This window comes from Rhinatrema bivittatum, chromosome 2 (assembly GCF_901001135.1).
Source record: "Rhinatrema bivittatum chromosome 2, aRhiBiv1.1, whole genome shotgun sequence".
In the NCBI taxonomy this organism is placed as follows: Eukaryota; Metazoa; Chordata; class Amphibia; order Gymnophiona; family Rhinatrematidae; genus Rhinatrema; species Rhinatrema bivittatum.
In genome coordinates this window covers 103,862,368-103,885,438 of record NC_042616.1, presented here as the reverse complement: position 1 = coordinate 103,885,438, position 23,071 = coordinate 103,862,368, and the positions used below count along the sequence as shown (strand labels likewise).

Genomic DNA, 23,071 nt, shown 5'->3' with positions numbered 1-23,071 from the left:
AGCTAGAGAGGGGGTTGCCACTGGATGAGAGTTAGAGAGCTGGTAGTTGCCATCTTGTGTGATGAGGATGAATTCCGTTTTGTTGGCATTGAGAATTAGGCAGAGATCCGCAAGGAGGTTGGATATGGAAATGAAGCATGAATTCCAAAACTGAAGGGTTTCTTGCAGTGATTTGGTTATTGGAATGAGAATTTGGACATCGTCTGCATATAGGTAGTGGGTTAGATTCAACTTGGGTTACAGAGAGGGAGCAAGTAAATGTTGAATAAGGTCAGAGATAAGGAGGATCCTTGAGGGACGCCTAGAGTTGAGCTGATAGGCTGGGACTCATTGTAGTTGATCTTGACTTTATAAAACCTATCTTGTAGGAAGGATTTAAACCAGCTGAGAGTGGTGTTTTTGATTCCAATCTCTGCTAGTTGGTTTAGGAGGATCTCATGGTTTACAGTGTCAAATGCCACTGATAGATCTAGGAGGATACGAAGGTACTGTTTTGTTTTTCTAGATTGGAAAGGATGTTGTCGGTCAGAGAAATTAAGAGGGATTCAGTGCTTCGGGGTTTACGGAAGCCAAATTGCGTTTTGGCGAGAATGTTGTTGTCTAAGAATTCGCTGAGTTGATGATTTACAATTCTTTCAAGGATTTTCGCTATGAAAGGGCTATTGGTCGAAAGTTAGCTAGGTTTTCTGGAGATAGATTTGGCTTTTTTAGAAGAGGTTTCAGGATGGCGAGTTTGAGTGTGGTTGGCACTAGGCCCTAAATAAGAGAAGCATTGATGATTTGAGCGATTGGCTTAGCAATAACTTTGGTGCTTGCTATGAGAAGATTCGCAGGAATTGAATCAAGAGGGTGGGAAGCAGATTTAAGTTTCTTTAGTATGTTTTCAATCTCTAGCGAGGATGCTGGTTCGAAGGCTTCCAGGCTTGAGGCATGTGATGGAGTTGCTGTTGAGAGAAGGTGTTGGGGGGAGGGGGGGGGGGAAGGATTTTATGATCCCGAAGAGGGGTCAGGAGGTTGGATATTTTTTCTTTGAAGAAGATAGCAAGTTCCTCGGCTTTGTTTGCGTCTTTTTCATCTGGAATGACGGTTGTGGGCGGTTTTGTGAGGGATGAGACCAGGGAGAAAAGGGCTTTTGGGTCATAAATGAAGTGGTGGATTTTTTCAAGAGTAGAAATCTCTTTTGTCTGGAGAATGGAGATCCTGTATTGGTGCATGCTGGTTTTTTTTTTTATATATAAACAATTTTTATTGGCATCCATATTGGAACAGCATAACAGTCAAAACACAATCTAGCACATCAGAACAGTTCCACAAATAGAAGCACTCGTTAAGAACAATGTGGATCACAACCGGCAGCTTAGGAGCGCTATAGGCGTACCAAATTTTATCCCTCTAAAGTACACCCCCCCTCCCTCCCTCCCCCCCCATTCTGTGCATGCTGGTTTTGAAGGCTGAGATGTTCGCAGTCGTAGGGTTTTTTCGCCAGATGTGTTCTTTGTTTCTAAGTTCCCGCTTTAAGTGTCTGAGGTCTGGGGTGAGCCATGGCTTTTTCTTTTCTTTATTAGCGTTGATGGTTTTGGAGACAAGAGGGCATGTCAGATCTGCAACTTTATTTGTTATAGTGGTCCAGGATGCGATGGCTGAGTCCACGTCGGTTATGTTAATGTGTTTTAGTTCCTCAGATTTGTGATGAGGGTTTCCTGGTTGCATAATTTTCTGAAATGAACCGATGTTTTCTGTGAGGTTTTAGGGCTTTGGATGGCTAAAGAGGTATGGATTAATTTGTGATCAGACCATGGGATTGGCAAGCAGACTATGGAAGAAGAAAGGGTGAGACCTTGATTGATAAAGATTAGGTCTAATGTGTGACCTGCTTTGTGGGTGGGTTCGTTTATTAGCTGTTGAAAGCCCATGAGGTTGAGAGTGTTGATGAAAATGTCACAGTTGGAGGAACGGGGATTAGCATCCACGTGCAGATTGAAATCTCCAAGCAGTATGGCTGGCGTGTCAGTGTTGATGTGTCTAGCAATACATTCTATTAAAGGAGAAGGGTCTGAGTCGAGACGGCCTGGAGGAGCGTAAATGAGGCCTAATTGCAGGTGAGGAGATTTGAAGTCAGCAAATTCGAGAGAGGGGGAAGAATTGGTTGTGTGAAGGAATAATCCAGTATTCAAGGTGCGGTCTCATCATGGAGCATTGGCAAGTTAAATGTAAAACATTGATAAGACAGGTTAAGAGAGAATTTGAAAAGAAGCTTGCTGTAGAGGCAAACACTCATGAAACATTTTAAAATATATCTGAAGCAGGAGGCCTGTGAGGGAGTCGGCTGGATTGTTTTAGAGAAAATAAGCTATCGCGGAAAGCTAAATGAATTCTTTGCTTTGGTGTTTACAAATGAAAATGTAGGAAAGATACCTGTTCCAGAGATGGTTTTCAAGGATGATGATTCAGATGAACTGAGCCAAATCATAGTGAACCTGGAAGATATAGTAGGTCAGATTGACAAATTGAAGAGTAGCAAATTACATGGACCAGATAGAATACACCCAAGATTCTGAAAGGATGCAAAAATGACATTTCAGATCTGTTATTAGTAATTTGTTACATAAAATTGTCCATTGTACCTGAAGACTGGAAGGTGGCCAATGGAACTCCAATATTTAGAAAGCACTCCAGGGATATTTTGGGAAACTATAGAACAGTGAGACTGACTTCAGAGCCGGGAAAAATCATGGAAACTATTCTAAAGAACAAAATCACAGAACATACCGAAAGACATGGTTAATGGGACTCAGCCAGAATGGATTTACCCAAGGGAAGTCTTGCCTCACAAATCTGCCACATAGTTTTGAAGGGGTTAATAAATGTGAGTAAAGATGAGCCAGTAGATGTAATGTATTTGGATTTTTAGAAGGTGTTTGACAAAGTCCTTCATGAGAGGCTTCTAAGAAAATTAAAAAGATAGATAAGAGGCAATGTACTTTTGAGGATTCACACTGGTTAAAATACAGGGAGCAGAGTAGAATTAAATGGTCAGTTTTCTTAGTGGAGAGAGGTTAACAGTGGAGTGCCTCAGGGATCTGTCCTTGGACCAGTGCTTTTTAATATATTTATAAATGATCTGGCAAGAGGAGGAAGGTGAGTGAAGTGATCAGATTTGCATGGAATCCCACTCCGATGTACCTATCATGCACTGGTGGATGGGGGCCACAAAATAATTTGTTTCTCTTTGGAGCTGGACCCACTCACTGCTAGCACTCTCAGAATCTTACTTCTAGGACTGGATCCTTTATAGGTGGGGGAATGATTTATTTCAGGGGCCAATGCATCAGGGGGTGTCCTTTTTACATATTTCTCTTTCCTTTGTGTTCCCTTGAGATAGGGTACTTATCCTTGTGGTGGGTACAGTGAGTGCCAAAGAAATAATCTGGAGTCACTGAGTTAGTGTCCAAAATTAGTCTTTAATGTTCAAGTACTGATGGTGAATGGCACAATAACCCAAACTACAGCACTACAAAACTCTCTTGCTTTCTTCTCTTACAGTCTCTTTCCCTCTGTCTGTGCAGGGCTCACGTACCAGGACCAGGGAAACATCCACATTCATTTAACCAGGGCTTGGTTAAATGGAGTTCTCAGGTGGGAAGGGTCTCTTAAGCTTGATAAAAAAAAACCCTTCCGATCTGGTAAACTTGGTAAAAAGTCTATGGCACAGAGAATAACTCTCTCTGCCCAGGGTGGTGAAAACCGGATGGATGTACGCAGTGATTTGTGATTTCCCTTACTCATGGTTAGCAGATCTTCTGGATCTCTTTGGTTCTTACAGTCTCTTTATTTCTTTTATATGGATCCCTGATGGGAGTTAGGCCCTTGAAGCAAGCAACTCTTTGCTTCTAAACAGGAAGGAAGGGCAGCCAAAACTTCGTCTGGATCTTGAACTCATTCTTTTCCCCTTTAAACAGAAACTTAACACCAGAGTTCCTCTTTGCAGCAGATCACTGTCACCCTGGGTCTCATGGAGGGTTTGGAGGGCAGGTCTTCCCTAACCTGCCTCCAAACACTCTGTTCCCTGAGCCCAGGTGGTGTACAGGCTCTCACAAGGCTCCTACCACTTAAAATCTTAAACCTGAAAAATATACCCAGAGGGAAAATACTAACTAGCCAGGGAGTGGACTGGATAAGGAAACCCCTTCCGACCCTGGTCAGGGCCACCAATCAAGGTTTGCTTGGCATCTCTGTCTGGGCGTGAAAAAACAACTTAAGCTAAACTCCTTACCACCACCTTTCAGCAAACCTAAAGGGACTGCCTCCCGAGCTCTCTGTAGAGAGTTGCTATATACTCTACAGGTGGATGCTCATGCCATATTTTATTTATTTAAGGCTTTTTTATACCGGCATTCATGATAAAATCACATCATGCTGGTTTACATAAAACAAGGGGAGTGATAACTTTGAACGATAAACAGGTGTAGAGAGGCAGAAAAGTAAGTTACAATAAAACAAGGGAAATTGGAACTAGGAGAAGAAGAAGAGTAGAAGCAATAATTTAGGCAGTAACAATGAGAGGAATTATTTACATGGTGTTGACAGGAAATTTACAAATTGATGTAGTCTGTCTGGTGAGAAAGTTAGGAGAGTCAGTTGTGGTCAGGAAAGGCTTGCCTTTCCTGACCACAACTGAATATCCCTCAAAGGGTGGGGCTGCATTTGAATAGTAACTTGCCCCCATAACCAATCAGCATTACCAGTAGATGAATTAAAGGTTCACCCAGGTCTTAATGGTGAGACACCCAAAAGGTCTATCAGATGCAAGTAACGCAGAATTATTCAGAGTAAAATCACAAGTGGATAGTGATAAATTGCAAAAGGATCTTGCGAGACTGGAAGATTGGGCATACAAATGGCAGATGAAATTTAACGTGGACAAGTGCAAGATGATGCATATAGGGAAAAAAACCCATGCTGTAGTTACACAATGTTACATTTCATGTTAGGAGTTACCATCTAGGAAAAAGATCTAGGCATCATAGTGGAAATACATTGATGGTTAAAAAACAAACAGAATGTTTGGATTATTAGGAAGGAATGGTGAATAAAACAGAGAAAGTCATAATGCATCTGTATCGCTCTGTGGTGAGATCTCACCTTGAATACTGTGTTCATTTCTGGTCACCACATCTCAAAAAAAAAAAAAAGATATAGATGCATTGGAGAAGGTACAGAGAACAGCGACCAAAATGATAGAGGATGGAACGGCTCCCCTATGAGAAAAGGCTAAAGAAGTTAGGCTATTCAGCTTGGAGAAGAGAAAGCTGAGAGGGGATATGATGAAGGTCTACAAAATCATGAGAGGAATAGAATGGGTAAATGTTAATCAGTTGTTTACTCTTTCAGATAATAGGACTAGGGGGCACTCCATGAAGTTAGCAAGTAGCATATTTAAAACAAATCTGAGAAAATTCTTTTTCACTCAATGCACAGTTATGCTCTGGAATTCATTGCCAGATAATGTGGTTAAGGCAGTTAGCTTAGCTGGGTTTAAAAAAAGATTTGGGCAAGTTCCTGGAGGAGAAGTCCATAAATTGCTATTGTTAGGTTGAGTTAGGGAATAGCCACCTCTTATTACTGGCATTAATAGCACGGGATCTATTTAATGTTTTGGTATCTACCAGATACTTGTATCCTGGATTCGCCACTGTTGGAAACAGTGGTTTTCTGAAAGCCTTAGGGACTGAGGGACTCTGGAGATAAAAGGCCTCTACTCATCTGTCCTGAACAACCTGAAAGCTGAATCCTCTGGGTGAACCCTAAGCTCATACAAAAATACAATTGGTTTCATTGGTTATTACTTTTATATCATTTCAATTAGACACATACTCAAATCAAATCACTTAGACTTTTATAATTTGATTTGTAGGACCCTTACACAAAGGGTTTGTCTGTCAAACTCTCAATTGGTCATAGGTCACATTATTTATAACTCCAATATTTTTTGGAATTTACTTTATTTATTTTTATAAAAGTCACTTGTAATAGATATTGCCAAGCCTCGACGAACGTAAGTGTTAATAATACATCTCTCATGGGAAAATCCAAAAAAGTCAGCGGTATCGGTGCAAAAATCTTTATTAGCCACACTAACGGACACCATTATCTTCAATCTTGAAAAAGGCCAACCTTGTCTCCTCGCGCTTCTGGATCTCTCCTCAGCGTTCAACACCGTGAAACACTCTAGCCTACTACAACGACTAACAGACATCGGCATCACAGGAGCAGCTTTTAACTGGTTTAAGTCATTCCTAGAGAACAGAACATACAAAGTTAAGATAAACAACAAGGAATCTCACCCCATCCAAGCCAAGATGGGGGTACCACAAGGATCATCGCTCTCCCCCACCCTCTTCAACATTTACCTTCTCCCACTCTGTCAGCTACTTACTAACCTCAAGCTCACTCACTTCTTATACGCGGATGACATACAAATACTCATCCCTATTACGGAGACTATACACAAAACCATGGCCTACTGGAAAAAAATGCCTCTCATCCATCAACGATCTTCTAACCAGCCTCAACCTGGTTCTAAACACCAACAAAACGGAAATACTTATAATAGCACCGGATCAAGCTGCCCCGCCAACATCCACAACTCTCCAGACACCTCAGGATATGCCACCGCACCTCAAGTCAGAGATCTAGGAGTACTACTAGACAACAGACTCAGCCTCAATAAATTCATAAATAACACTACAAAAGAATGCTTCTTTAAATTACAAGTGCTAAAGAAACTAAAGCCCCTTCTACTCTATAGGGATTTCCGCACAGTACTCCAAGCCATCATTCTCCCTAAATTAGATTACTGTAATTCACTCCTGCAGGGCCTTCCAGCATACACTACCAAACCACTCCAGATGGTACTGAATGCCACTGCAAGGATCCTTACCAACGCCAAAAAAAGGGACCATATCACCCCGATCCTCCAGCATCTCCATTGGCTGCCCATCAAATACAGGATTCAGTTCAAAACTTGCATGATGATTCATAAGGTACTACATAACATCAACTCAACTTAACCTTCCAGCTTCAACTACACTCTTCTAAAAAACCAACCAGAAGGGCATACCAGAACAGAATGATCACACAACCTGCAAAATCTACCCTGAGGAAACGTGCTCTATCCACAGCGGGCCCATCTCTCTGGAACTCCCTACCACCGGACCTCCGCCTTGAGCAGTGCCATACTACTTTTAAAGCGAAACTCAAGACTTGGCTCTTCCGTCAAGCTTTCCCAGAGCTAAAAGCTTCTTACAGCAATAATGTAATATTTATATTGCATCAGTTATATGTTCCAAGTTGTGTTCTAAGTTGATCCTAGTTGTTTCATAATAGTTTGTACTTTACTATAGATTATCTGTTTTTATTCGATATGTTCCATGTAAACCGCCTCACCGGCGATAGTTATCTCTGTTAAATGTGAACCGGAGTGATATGTATTGTATACAGGAACTTCCGGTATATAAAAACAAAAAATAAATAAATAAATAAAAACAGTCACCTCCTCCATATATTTTCCAAGTGAAATAATACTTCTCATAAAAGACAATGTTCCAATTCAAAATCCCGACGGGATCGCATTTCGAACCCAAAGGTCTTGCTTCAAGGGAATTGTCCACTCCAAACTTAACCATTTCTCATTAAATAAAGTCAAGGAATAACAGTGAGGAAAGTATATTTCAAAATAGATGACACACAGAATACCTAATAATTAAGAAGAATAAGGATAAAAAAACACCTTTAAACTTTAAACATCCAATCAAATATTTCAAAATAGCAGACATATCAAACACCTAGAGGCCGATATTCAGAAGCCATTTAGATGGATAACTGAAAAGTTATCGGTCTAAATGACAAAATTGCATTTATTTGAAGCCGTGGCTAAATTCTAGCTGCATAACTTGGGGGGCGGGCTAGAATTGGCAACCCCATCAGCGCCGATGCACCAGATGTCTCTTCTCCTCTCCTCTCCTTAGGTGGGGATAGTGCTATGTGGAAGTGTGTGTATATGTTGGGGATGTAACTGTAGGCGAGGGGATAGATTTGTGGTAGTAGTACAGTGTAGGGGGTGGTTTATGAGTGTGATTTTGAAGGTGCGGGGCAGGTGGCTTTGTTTGGTGCCTTTTGGTGCCATCTTTTGCCAACTACTTCAGTTATTTCTCCCCCACATCTTTCTGTATCTAACTTAAAGCTTGGTGCCAAAGTTCTAGAAGGAATAAAGCACTGATCAGCATCCAGTAGCATAAACTGTCTCCCCCTAGAAATCTGGGTTCTTTGAAAATACTAATCTGATGTTTCTAGTTTTCAAATTGAATTGAGGTAGTCACATTTTCTTCTGGCATACAAAGTTTGGTGAATTTCTGTCCCTTTTTTTTTTTTGGAGAGTTATTGTACATATAGGTGGACAGGCATTGGTCCCTTTCTATATAATTCTTTCCAACATTCTGTAAATTGAAAAGCATAAAAATTGTAATGGAATATAGGAGGAGTATTGCAGCTTGTTGATACACCTAAAATATTTCCCAGACTACAAATTAAATTTTTCTTTAAATACAATTTGATGTAAAGAGGTCACACGCCTCAGCTGATGCCTCAGGGTGAAGATTATGCCACACAACCAGTTCTCAGGAATATCTATTTATTTTTATATTTTCCAACTTCTTGCTGGTTTCTCTTTTAATGGGCAGGCACATAAAGCACAATAATCAAAAGTGAAACACGGTTTACAGCTTGCTAGTGGCAGCCCTGTTTGCTGGGCTAAATAGAGTTCTTATCCTCTTGGTTAACAGCCATCAAAACGCGATCTGTCCTTCCCCCCAACAAACATGGATTCTTACAAAGTAGTCGGCTTGCTTCCAAATCAGAGTGCTGGCTGCTCTGCAAGCTTTTGGGTCTTGCTTTTTACAAATAGTTTGACTTTTTACTGTAGCTGAAGCTTCCTCAATTTGCCTCAGGTGACCCAGTTATCTCTGGGTTACCTCCTCAAGCTGCCTGAGAACTACCACTCCCAGAAGGCTTCTTTCCAAATAATTACAACTGCTTGGACTCCTGTCCCACTGTCTCCCAGGGGCCCCTCCAAAGAACTCATTTATTGCTTTGAATATAATGCGGTCACTTCATTCAGTCTGCATCCTTGTGGTTAGTTTGTTTCTTTCAGCTTTTCCTTCTCTTGCTCTAAGGGAACAAATTCCAAAGTAATTTGTGACTAACATACCTGCCATAGTGGTAAGTATTTATGTAGTGCCCATAAACCCAGGGTATTGTACAAGTCCCATAAAGATTTGATAAGTTCCTCCCCAGAAGGGCTAAAACTCCAGTTGGGCAAGTGAAGTAAAAGGAAATGAAGTGGCTTGCCCAAAGCCATATGAAGGCCATTCCTCTAACCATTGGGTCACTCTCCTCCCCCCTCCTCCCCATCACTACCACCAAAGCAGTTGATCATGCAGTCCATTTCTTGTTATTTAAATGTCCAGAAAATATTGACAAGACTGTATGTGGATTCTAGAATACCATTCATTTCACTTGATTCATTTGAAATCAGAATGCTAGTCAAGAAGGGGATGAGAGATTCTTGTGTACCACATGCTTGAATGGATTTATACATTGACTTTTAAATCTTATCCTGGACCTTGTGTTTGTATCCAGTCTTTTGATTGTCTCAAAGTTCTGTTTTATCTGGAACAGTTTCTATTTTATGAGGAAACAGAAGAATCCCATGGGGGTTTGATCCTTAAGCTTACTTTTCTTAGTCTCTATTTACTCTTTGGGTGCTTTCATTTCTTCCTTACTATTCTTTTATGGATGACATTCATTTTTTTTTCTTTCTTTATCTCTGCTCGGCTTTTAACTTTTTCTTGCTGCAGTTGTCCTGAATACTTGCTCATTTCTTAATGCTGAATCCCACCTAAATGTAAGTTCTGTACTTTTTCAGGTGATGTATGAGTACCTTCTCTCCCTCCTACGTTTCTTTCCTTTAAGTCCATCTCTCTCTTCAGCTCTGCCAAAGGTTTTTTTTTTACCCCTTAGTGCATCCATCTTTGTTTATCCTTGAGTCTAGCCACATATGTTTGAGAAGACCACTCTTTCACGTGTCACCTTTATTTATTTTTAAATGGGGTGGTCTTCTCTTGATTTAATAAGCAGATCACTGGATTTCCTGACTTCATACTTCACTCTCTTCAGCTAAAGAATTCAGCAGCACATATATTTCATGGTCTTCCCTCTTGTTCTTATGTAACACTATTGCTGTGTTAGCCTACTTTCCAAAGGAAGGGAAAAATTATGAGATTGCTGTGTCCCCATAATAACTTCTGCATTTTGTGTCTGATCTATACCAACTTTTCAGGAGATGTCAGGGGGGTCATGAGGACTCTGATCTGGGTTTGGCTGGGGGAGGCAGTTTCGGATTCACACACATCCATGAAGCATGGATGTATATGCATCCCAGAAAGTAGGCTCCTTTTCTTCTGGGTGGAACTTCTGGTTTGATTTATGTTGACTGTCAGAAGTTAAATGTAACTGGTCACTGCTACCCAGCTCTTGTTCATCGCTATTTGACACCTGATGCTCTCTAGTCACAGTCCCTGGGCATGAGAGAGGCAACTTCTCCCTTCTGGCACCCACCCTCTGGAATAAGCTATTGTCTTATTTTTAGAGCACTTCCTGATAGTGTGTTAGGTTTAAATTGTTTAGAGATTAAAAGACAAGAAACAAAAAAATTATAAGGTGATGTCTTTTTTATTGCACTAACATTTTTTGATTAGCTTTTGGGAGCTAACATTCCCTTCCTCACTTCTGACCTGAGAGAGGAAGTTTCAGTTCCTGAAAGCTAGTCAAGCAATGTATTGATAGTCCAATTAAAAAGATATCGCTTTTATAATAAGATTTGCTATGCATTTAAGCCGACTAATATAGCCACAACACTACTGTTCTGATTTCTCTTCCACTTCCACGTCTTCTTTCCCAATGCCTGTTACCATAGTTTATAATTATATCTCTTTGCTTGATTGACTGGCAATGCTATATTTTGGAAACACTTTGTAATAGTTTTTCCATTCATTCTGAGTTGCCTTGAGGAGGGCACCATAAAATAAGCTATTGACTCTGAGGAGCAGGGAGTTGGTTACATAGTCAGGATATGTTCTATACAACTTGTCTGTTATGTGTACCAGTGTGTAAAATTTGAAATAGAAACAAGTTCACTTGAAGTTGACAGAATGTGTGAGTTAATTAACTAAAATCAATAAATGATGACACAGTTCAAATTGAAAAGCTGCCTTGCATAAAAAATATCAAAGTGTGTGACACTATTCTTTTCAAGTCTTTGATTTATTTCCCTTGTCTGGCTGCTACAGGAAGAAATAGTACATGATGTCAAAACGTGAAGCATTTCTGCAAGCTACTGTGGAAGAATCTGTGGAAAACTTCTTACATTTTATTCAGCTTCATGTAAGTACCATATTTAGTAATGCTTACATGACTCATAGTTATCATTTTAATTTATATATTAAATATTTCATTACTCGCCTTCTCACAGTTATGCCCAAAATGAGGTACAATTGAACAAAATAAAATGTAAAAAAGTGTGAAAAAAAATCACATCATGCAGACCCAACATGGAAAAAAGAGCAGCTAGCTGGACAGCATCAGTTTTGGTTGAGTCCCATGGCCAGTAACAATCAATTATCACACAATAACAAAGATGCAAAATAATCATCAAGCATAAAAAAATACAGAAACAGCAAAAACAATAGTTAATCATAATAAAAACAAAGAGCTAGAATCCAGTCCACAGTATGAAATAACCTCAGAGAGCCAACTAGAATTAAACAAGATAGGCAGTGGTAAGCTCTCCGCTAACCCTTTTACATTCATCATATGTGCTTGGTAACAGGAATATCATAACATTTAGCATTTGAGAATTGGAAATAGTTTAATCTTCTGTAATGCAGTATATTAAACTATCACTTATAGTTATGTCAGTTTGGTACTACTGGATATTCATGTTATACCTAGTATTTCTCTGAAATTTAGTCCTTTTTACCTATTTTTGTAGCAGATTCTTGTTCCTGAAACCCATTTATTCTGTTACACTCCCTCAACGCTGACAGGTATTGGTTATTGGAGATAGCTTGAAAAATTTCTTAGGCTTATCAGTCAGAAGAAAGCATTCAACAGATTTTCTCTCCTAGCTGGCAGCCTCTTTCCCTTCCCCCACGAACCTTTTTTCCTTAACTGCACCCTCCCCCTGCTCTCTGTAATATTTTCTTTGATTTATATTCCAGTTCTCCATTGACATGCAGGATTAAATCAACTATAACCTGTGGGCAAGGTCATCCAATAGCGCTGACACGAGTTCAGAATTTCTGAATATGTGTGGATGTTCTTGCATGCAGCTACTACCTCATGAGCCCCCCAAGTCTGTCTTCATCTGAGCTACTGCATGGATCGATTCCCTTTCTCTCTCTCTCTCTCTCTCTCTCTCTCTCCCCCTCTTCCTCCCGCTCTCTCTATATTTTTGGAGCTATTTGCTATCCTTTGAAAATTGCATTTTTTTTTAGATGCTTTCTCGGCTTCACCTCAGGATTTTTAATTTCTTCCTTCTTAAAACTCAAAACAAGACACTTTTTTTTTTTTTTTCAAAATGTGTGCATGGGTACAACATGTCTGTCATGGACATTTGTACCATCTGCTTCCTCTATCTGGGACCGGATCTTGATGTCTCAAACTGTCTTTGCTGTGGCAGAATGTTCCTATGGGCAATTTACTGCAGAAGGCAGCATTGTGTAAAGCCCAGAAGCTTCGATGTGATAGTAGGTAGCTTGGTCACTCTTCCTTTTAGAGGGAGGTCTCTTCAGATTCCTGGTGCCACAAGAAACACCTGAGATCATGCTGGAAGTCAGTCTCTCCTTCTTTCCACATGTCTGAGAATGCTTCCCCGCCCCTGTTATGCTGTCTCATGGATCTGCCACAGGTGAGGATGTGAGCTTGGCATGAAAACCTAAGGTGCAGCAGGAGATTCCAAGAAAAAGCACCTAAGTGATATGAGGAATCTCCTTGGGGGGGCTGCCTCCCTCCGTGCTGAAACAACACTCTTGGCACAGGGCTTTACTGAAGTGGGCCCTGATTCAACACAAAGGGTGCCTTCTTAATGAGGAATTCTTTGGTGCAGATGGCATTGTCCTTTACAGTGCAGAAAGCCTCTGTGGCACTGGGTAGGTAGTTCTTGTTTTGGTGCTGTCTAAGGTGCCTTCAGTTGCATTGATGCGGAGCGTACTACAACTAGTTTACTTGGCATGGAGCACCTCCGTGCCAAGACACGCATCCATTGATGATAGAAAGTAGAGCCTTGGCATGGAGGGAATCCTTGTCAACTCCAGTAATTCTGTCTGACTTTAGCCAGCAGAGTGCAACAGTGCAACTGGCACAAAGTGTGTCTGCACCAAATGTGTCCCAGGCCCAAATGCCCACTTCATACTGAGCTCTTCAGTGCCCTCTGCCTCTGAGTCCCAGCAAGGTCAAGCCTATCTAAGTGTCAGGAGGAGGAATTTTATGAAACTTGCAACACTAGGAAGGACTAGAAAGTCATGGATTCTTTTGGAAAGAAAGCATTTCAGGGTAAATTCTGGGCACAAAAATTGAGGCCCACCAGCCTCTGCCAGACTAGGGAGATCCTTGTCAGGTTGAATTCTAGTAGACCTTGGCAGATGCAGAGAAATGCTGTAAAAAGTTCATCCATTCCACATATGAAGCCTTTGACTCTGTGGCTAGAACTTTTGTAGTGTCTGTTTTTATTTATTTAAAATCTTTTCTATACCGTCGTTAAGCGGATGCCATCACATCCTGGAGCCAGGAGGCTTGTGTGGCACTGGCCTGACAGATGTCCCATGCACTGGGACAGGAGATGATTGTGCTGATCAAGGAGCATTAGTCTACTCTGGTTCCCTGTCACCAAAGACACTGATTCCAGTCTGCCTCATCCGGGCATTCATACTTCTCATACAAGAGACTTTATTGTCAGAGGAGGCCATTCTACTTTTTCCAGAAGCAATGAGTCCCACCTCTTCGTCCTCAGCAGCTTCTCTCTAGAGGTCAACAGAGGGAAAAGTGACAGCTTAAGATGTAACAGCTGCTGTTCAAGCCTGGGATAACTTTGCCTCTGATACCCGCTTCCTCACCATTTCTAGTGTCTCTTGTGCTACGCTCCTTGTCAGAATAGGAGCGTAGCACAAAAGACAAATGGGTCCTGAGAATTGTGGAGTATATCTATATCTTGCTATTCTTGTGCCCTCCTCCAACTGGCGGACATCCCGATCCAACCCACTATATTGACTAAGCTATAACTGGAGATAACATCTCTTCTACAGCAGAAGACCATAGATGTTGTTGTCCTTCTTTGAGAATGTGGCAGAGAGTTCTTCTTAATTCCCTAGAAGTCGGGTGGGCTAAGGCCCATTCTGAATCTGTGGAACTTGATCAAGTTCAAAAGAGATTCAAAATTAATTTGTTTTAGGCAATTCTACTGTTCATAAAGTTGAAGGACTGGTCACGTGCTCTATACGTGATGGTCACTTATGCTCACATCCTACTTCACCCTACCCATTCCTCAGGTTTATGGAGGCAATACAAGGTGCCCTTGTTCAACCTTTCGGCTGCCCCAAGAGCGTTCATGAAGTTCCTGATGGTCATAGTGGTGCAGCTCTGGAAACGGGGGTTTTCCCTCCCCTCTTCCCCCCCCCCCCCCCCCCCCCCCCAATACCTGAGTGATTGGCTAGTGGTGGGCTCCTGTCTGGTATGTGTTCTGGAGCTCTTCAGCAGCTTCTTCAGTTGCTGAGATTAACCAGACATTGTACAAAGTGCAACTTTATCCCATCCAGTTCATAGGAGACCAGATTGGCTCACACCAGTTGAGAGGGCCGAGAGTTTAAGGGACCTCGCAAGGTCCCTTTTGCAACAGAATCATATGTCAGCAAGGTTGATCCTTGTCTCTTGGGTCATATAACAGTGGTGGTTTACATAGTTCATCTGGCATGCCTTCATTGATCAGTGGGATCAATTACTCCAACTGCTATCTCATCAGCTTTCTATGTCTGCAAGATGCGGACATTTCTACAGTGGTGAATGGACCCGGAAATTCTTGCCCTAGGACTTCCATTGAAAATCTCAGCATATCAAATGATGCTGTCTACCAGTGCTTTCTCCAGAGGTTGGCTGTGCACACTGGTACTTCCTGGATCCAGGGAATTTGGTCAAAAGTGAAAAATCATCTAGAGGTCAACCTTCTGAAACCATGGGCCATGCATTAAATAAATAATTTTTCATTTATTTCTGGATTCTTATAGACTGCTAAATCAGGTACCAGGTCTGGTGAGAGCAATGTATCGCAGTAAAACTAAAATAAAAATACAGTAAAATTAAACTAAATCCCAACAAAATAATCAATATAATCAAATACAGTCAGTGATAACAGCATAATACCAGGCACTCCAATTTAGAAGTTCCCAGCCTCCCCATCTATTTTGCAAGCAGACAAGCTTTTGTTTCTCTCTTTTTTTTTAATTCAAATAATTTGAGCTTAAAGCTTAAGAGCTCTCTCCCATCTATTCTTAGACAAGAGAATCTTGATCCAGACATTCAGGTGGCTATGTTTTATATAAACATTCAAGGAGGTACAAGATCTACACCCTCCATGAGGAGGCCCTAAGGGTCTAGTCATGGGCTTGTGTAACCTATCTCCTGGAGATTCAGAATACCCTGGTGGATTGGTTCAGCAGAATCCTGCAGGCTCACAAGTGATCCCTAGGCCAGGCAGAGACAGCCTGTTTTACCAGTGGGAACCCTGACAATTAACCTATTTGCTTTGGAGGGCAAACAGGAGGTCAGTCAGTTTTGTTCTATGAGACCAAGCAGCTGCAGGTCTGTGCCTGATGCTTTCTCACTTGACTAGAGAATTGGTCTACTCTAATCACATCCATTCATAGCCAGGATTACCCAGAAGGCCCTAAAGAAAGGGCAAAGATTGTTCTCGTAGCCCTGGCTTGACTTTCAGGAATGTTTATTCTCATCTCCATCTGTTGATTTTCAGCCGATCTAGCTAGAGATAACTCTAACCCTTATGACCCAAGAGGGCAGAAAATTCTGCCATGCAAATCTTCCATTGATGACCCTCACGGCGTGATGATTGCACAGAAGTATCCTTCTTACCCCTTCCCAAAGAGATGCAGGTCATTTTGATATTATCTAGTAAACTTTCCCACTAGGAGGCCTTACGGTATCAAGCAGAAGAGGTTATGTGCAGTCTATCAATTGTGGTGCAAGAGACTTTCTCCATTACTACTTCCTTTTGTCATCGGGCCTTTGCACTTCGTCTATCAAGGTGCATCAGACCCATTGCATTTTAACATTCGTGAGTAGAAGAAACACCTATTTTTCTCTACCCTTTGGTGTCAAAGTTTATGAAAGGACTATAGCATACCACTCCTCCAGTCAATAAACCATATCTTGGACCTTTAATATGGTCCTAAGCTCAACATATGAGACCTCTTGAGTCGGTGGACTTGAAGTTTCTCACCTGGAAGGTGGTGGTCCTCGTGGCTGACATCTCAGCATGCAGTTTTTCCACAATAGAGTTGCTCTAATCACTCACACTGAGTTTCTTCTGAAATTGATATCTGCATTTGACATCATCAGTCAGACCATTGTGCTGTCTGTCCTTTCCAAAACCATGTGCATTCAAAGGAGAATGGGGTCTTCATTTCTTGAACTGAAAAAGAGTCCTAATGTATTACTTACAGAGGACTCAACCTCGCTGTAAAGGTTCTCAGCTATTTGTATCCTTAAGACCCAGTAGATCAAGAAGGGTGGTAGTGAAAAGAACTCTTTCTGATTGACTAGCAGACTGTATAGTGCATTACTATACAGTCCGCTATAGCTAACTGACTCTGTCAAGGCTCATCAGGAACAAGCCATGGTGACCTAAGAGGCTCACCTGTGGGCCAGTTCTATTTATGACATCTGTAAAGCTGTTACTTGATTCTTCTCTTAACTCCTTTACATCTCACTAATATATTCCAGGGAGACAGTACCTTTGGTCAAGCAGTTCTGCACAGGTTGTTTACCCAGTAATCCACTCTTTGAGTAAAGTCTGCTTTCTTGCTCTTCAAGGCAGCCCTCAGCTTGGGATTCCCCTCTAGTTATGTCTGCTTTCTCAGTTGACAAGCAGTATTAAATCAAAGGTTCTCTGTAGACAGGCTAAATTAGCCTTATATGTATTGCCCACCTCCTTGGAGAGTGAACTACTAAGCTTAAGCTCTGGAAGAGACTGAGGAACTCATGCGACAGAGGCTATATGTGGTAATTTCTACATATGTTAAAGACTTCTGAGTTCTTAGAGCTGGGTTTGTGTCTGCACCTTTGGATGTCACCATGCATAATGGTTAATTAATCCTGCTGTCTATGGCAAACTCCTGTTACAGATAAGCAACGTTGCTCTTCCTGTGGCCTGTCAACTCCACTCTCTCTACCAGAGTATCTGGAACTGATCCACGGGGTCTCCAGACACTTCTACTGGTTGAAAATTCCCCTATGCACATGCTGAGGTGAAGGGGAGAGAACCATTTGCCATGCCTTACTGGAACCCCTAGCCATCAGCAGTTTTCAGCTGTGGGACCCGTAAGCCTGTCTGGTACTGCCTTCTACCAAGCCATTCATAAAAGGTTTGCTATGTGTGGCGGGCCACAGCCAAGGGTGGATGGGTGGCTTTTTTTGTAACCTTTCTCAAGGTAGAGTTTTTATATTGTATTGGTGGTGGTGGCGATAAATTTGTATTTAAGTGCAGTGTTTTTGCTGACTCAGTTTTATTAATTCTGGGATACTAATTTATGAGGTTGAAGGAAGTGGGGAATTGATATTTGCTTAACCCTTCTGAGAGAGAAAGTAGTTGATTGAGGTGAAGATGGTATGATAGGTTTTTTTTTTTTCTCTCTCCAATAAATGTACTTTATTATGATTTATTTATGCTTGTACATCATGTATTTTTGTTTTATTGTATTGTAAACCATTTTGAGTCCTTAAAGCTCTTGGAAGAGCTTGACATAAATTTGAATAGAATAGGTAACAGTAACTGCAAGTCCCTAGCACATTGTACCTGAAAAATTGTCTGGAATTCACTGGGATAGACTCTCATTGCTACAGGAAGGATGGGAGAGGGTGACAGGCCATGGAGGAAAGGAAAGTGTAAAGGAGAGAGGGATGTCTGAAAAACCATGAGAGAGGTGGTATTTAAGTGGATGGGGTTGTGCAGCTCTTCTTCCTGCATCATTTACTGGTAGACTGCAGATGACTCCAGCATAGGAAGAAACTTGCACTATGCTTCAAATCCACTTGTTACTGACAAACAGACAAGTAGGTGGTTTTTTTTTTTGTCAAACCCTAGTAATAAATCAGCAATATGAGGAGGACTAAATGTCGTGGTGAGTGGTGCTTACTAGGTAAATGGCTATGTCACAGACTAGGGGGATGAACTCTTAGCTGCTGATGGTCAGGACCAAGTCACCAGAATAGAATCAGGAGACTGAAGTATGGTAAAATGGGCAAGGTTGAGGCAGGCAGAGTTTGTGCAAGGTCAGGGCAGATGGAGTTCAGTCAGAGACAGGCAACAGGTTGGGATAGGCAGAGTTCATACAAAGGCAAACAATAGTCAAGGTAGGCAGCAAACAAGGCAGAGTCAGGAATCAAGCTGAGCAGGAGAAAGGCAGCAAAAGTACAGGAACGCATGGATCCATACTTGTTGCTCAGGCATCAGCTCCAAGGAATGAGCTTCTTTTTATGGGAGAGTAATGATGTCATCAGGGCATGCCCACAGGAAATTCCGTGCACTCTGCCTATAAAACTACTGAATAGGTTAGGACCTTAGACAGAATTGCAGGATACATCAGAGGATCAGGATGCTGGGGACCATGCTGGACTCGGGACCTTAAGGTATGGGATGCTGACCACTGTGCAGCACCCCGCAGTCTGCAGTGTGTTACAGGCTAATTCCTGATCACGTTGGGTTTGTTAAGCTGTGGCTGCGGCTGTATCAAGCTGCAGTGACAGGAGTGAGAGAGGCTATTTCTGGCTTCAAGGGCAGAGCCGTACTGCCACTGCCATCTTCGTTAGTAGGGCAACTTCAAACTATTAGTGGGAGAAGAAAGAAGAGGCGGGTCGTACCTAGGAAGTGATGTTGCTTCCTTGTTATGCTGCTGGTCTATTATACTCCCTGCTAACCAATATCTATTGGTCCTGACCATTATAGGAACTGCTAATAATAATTAAAAAAAAAAAAAAAAAAAAGCAACTGGTGGAAGGGAAATTCCTGTTTCCTCTTTTGTCCAGTCAGTACAACTGGGTTATGCACACCTATCAGTAGATGGAGACAGTGATCAACAGGCTCGTTGATGTCACTTATATAACCTCCATGCTGACACCAGACTGCCAGTATTCTCTATCTCCAGCAGATGGTGTACCGCCATTACTGTTTTCTGTGGATTATGCATGAAGTTAGGTATTGGGCTTGCAAGGTTACAGCTCAGCAAATCCCTGCTGCTGTTTAAAGCGCTTGGAGTCCCAGATAATTTAGAATCCTATCCCCCTAGTGAACAGGGTGTCTGGAGAAGGACATCCAGGAGGGCAAGGTCTGATTTGCTCTGTGTTCTTCTTCTTTCCTTCATGCTAATCCCCCCTCTCCCCCTTTTTGTGCCTTCTAATCTTGAAAGAAGAAAGGCTAAGTTTTTTTTTTGTTTTTTTTTGTTTGGATGTCAGTTTCTAATAGAACAATAATTTAAAAAAGCACTCTAGGATAGGCAGCCAGTGTCACAAAACAGCATAAGGGGAGGCCTCTCGGGTGAGTGATTATTTACAGGGCCAGTGTTCGGGGAAAGAAGGTGTTTCGGGAACTTTGGGGCGAATTTAATGATGGCTGTGTTGCTTTTTCACAGTTGCATGGTCATCCTAAGATGGTGCCTGTTGCTCAGTGCAGGAGGAAGTCACTGCTGTTTTCTGCCTGCAGTCTTCAGCTGATGCAGGCAGGAAGTGCTCAGCGTCTGGGTGAAGAGTGCTCTACATCCTGAAGAGTAGTGAGTAGTGAATTTGTGCCTGCTGGGGGCTCTGGGTCAGCAGCATCAGCTTCCACCCTTCCATACGGGTAACTGCTATGGCCTGTTTGGAGAGAGGGGCCCTGGGCAGGGGGATAGGCCTTTTCCTTTGTCACCTGACAACTGGGTGACTCCTTTCACCCAGTCTTGCATGGATCATCTGCCTGGGAGCAGATGTCTTCTCCATTTCTTGGATAGATTTTTTTTTTTTTTTTTTTGAGACCTCTAAGATTTGTGAGGCTCCTGCTCCTTGGACTCCAATGCCTTCTTGAGGGGTGAAATGGGCTCATCAAGAACTGGATACTGAAGGAATGAGAGAGGATCCCTTCCTGTCAGGATTCCCTGGATGGCTTTTGGTTCTACCCTCACCCCCCTTCCCCCTCGGGTGATGTCCCGGAGGCTTTGGAGGAACGGGAAATTCCTCCTGAAAGAGAAGCCCTTAGGACCATGCTGCGGCTTTTTCAGAGGGACAGGTTACCTGCCCTGATTTCACAATTCATGTGCACATTGCAGATAGATGAGGACGCAGGACTAAGGTGACCCGGGGGTGGGGACTCAATGGTCAGTCTCCGGAAAGTCTCATGTTTCTTCCCTCTCTGAAGAGGTGCAGGACTTGATGGATTTGGAATGGAGTTTCTGGAGGATAATTTGTAAGGAGGCTAGACTCTGGCCAGTTTGAATCTCTGGACCCTCAAGTGAAGGATCAACTCCGTTTTCCCAGAGTAGACACCTTGGTCTGTTTAATATCTAAAAAATCCGCCATCTCTTTGGGAGGAGGTGCTGTGATTAAGGATGTGCAAGATAGGAAGATAGAAGCTATGCTTAAACAGGCCTTTGAGAAAATAGCTATGAATCTTCAGTCTGCCTGCTATTGTATTGTGGCGTGTTCTGGTTTCTGCCTTGCTTGGGAAGTGTAAGCCACGTTGGGGGATGATTCTCCTTCCCTGGAGCGGGCTCTGCCTTTTTGGTAGACTCTGATTATGATTTGGTCTAATCAGCTGCTAGAGGAGCGGTCTCTATAATAGTGGCCTGTCTGCGACTATGGTTGTGCCATTGGTCAGCAGACAATATTTCTAAGTCCAATTTGACTAAGCTGCCATTTAAGATGTGGCTGTTGTTTGAAGAGGAGTTAGAGAAGATGGCTACATTCTGGAATACTCAGTTTCCCAGGCTGCCAGAGGACAAGGGCAGATCTTTTTCCCATCTGTTTGCCTTCCAGGGCTGATCACAGGACTCCAAGATTTTTCAACAGACATGGGTGTTTTAGGGCCAGAGGTGTATTTTGTTTTCCCAGTACCAGTCCTTTCTTTCCAAGAAGAATAGTAAGGGTGGTTCTGCAGATCTGCATCTTCCAGATCATCACAATGAGGTCTTGTTGGCCCATTCACAGATGCCAGAGAGAGGTGGACACCTTATCTGTTTCACAGGTGGGCCCAACTGACAATGGATTGATGAGTCCTTGAAATTGTGCAACATGGTTAAGCCCTGGAGTTCGAGCATCCAATTTCAGATGCTTTTATGGTTTCCCCTTGTCAGTCTACCAAGAAGAAAGCCACGATGTTCACTCTTTAAAGACTGATGTGGGTAGACTATTTCTTGAAAGTCATTCACTTTAAAATGGAAACTGTGTGATCAGTGATCATGGCGGTGCAGAAAGGGAAGTTCCTCACCTCTTTGGATTTAATGGAAGTGTATCTTCCCATTCCCAACCATGAAGAGCACTGGTGGAATCTTTGCTTTGTGGTGTTGTCGTCATTTTCAGTTTCTGGTGCTTCCCATCGGTTTGGCTACTGCTCCATGAATTTTCTCCAAGATAATGCTAATGGAGGCGGTGGCCTTATGAAGGAAGGAATCAGAGTCCACCCATTCTTGATTGATTAGTTGATCCACACAAAGTCCTTTGAAGAGAGGCAAGTGGTCTTCCAGAGGGTGATCCAGTTTTTGCAGAAGCTAGATTGGGTCATCAATCTGGCCAAGAGCAATTTGCAGTTGTCTCAGAACCTGGTGCATTTTGGCACTCGCACCCATCCAGTGCATGTATGAAAGTATCTTCCAGAACAGCGGATTCTGAATTTGGAAGGACAGCTCGGGCTCCATTGATATGACTTTACCTTCAGACCATGGGTTCAATGGCGGCAATCTCAGACTTAGTTCCATGGGCAAGAGCGCACATGTGCCCTTTACAGAAAGCCTTGAAGGAATCCATAGTATCAGAACTACTATGTGAAACTACTCTTCCAGTGTTGGTCACGCAGAGCCTTCACTGGTGGAGGATCGGTGAACTTTTGATCAGGGGTGGTGGAATTAATACCACCTGACTAGACAGTGATAACCACAGATGCAGATCTGTCCATGTGGAGAGCTGACTGAGGAAACCATGGCACAGTATCGATGGTCCTCCATAGAGGTGAGCTGGTTTGACTGGAGGCTTGGGGGATTCAGCTGGTACTCTTTGAGTTCATGCCTTGAATACTCAAAGGCGGTGAAAGTGATATCTGATAATGCCATAGTAATAGTGTACATCAACTGTAAAGGGGGAACCTGAAGTCCATAGGTCTCCTTGGAGATGGATATATATCTTCCTTGGGTGGAAAAGCATCTTCAAGCCTTGTTGGTGTCTCATATAGCGCCAGAGGACAAAGTACGAGCCGGTTATCTGTCGTCATGTCCTGGATCTGGGAGAGTGGTGTCTCTCTGACAAGGCTTTTGACCTCATTGTCACCAGATAGGGTCTGCCATTTATGGAGTTGATGGTGATAAGCGATAATGTAACATTAATGATGGCAGAAAAAGACCAAAATGGTCCATCCAGTCTGCCCAGCAAGCTTCCCAAGGCAGCAAATGCTGCTCTGTGCAGATTACTCCATGTTTCTTGATAAGGGTATTAA

General features: G+C 42.4%; 1 protein-coding gene across 1 annotated transcript in view; it reads left to right on the top strand.

Annotated features, from left to right (window-relative positions):
- The window catches only part of NCAPG2 (non-SMC condensin II complex subunit G2), a 327,980-nt gene that overhangs the window by 14,254 nt on the left and 290,655 nt on the right, over positions 1-23,071 (top strand). The window contains exon 2 of the mRNA XM_029588506.1: positions 11,406-11,499. Coding sequence (XP_029444366.1) covers positions 11,419-11,499 — 81 coding nt within the window. The 5' untranslated portion in view covers positions 11,406-11,418. The remainder of the gene's footprint in view (positions 1-11,405; positions 11,500-23,071) is intronic.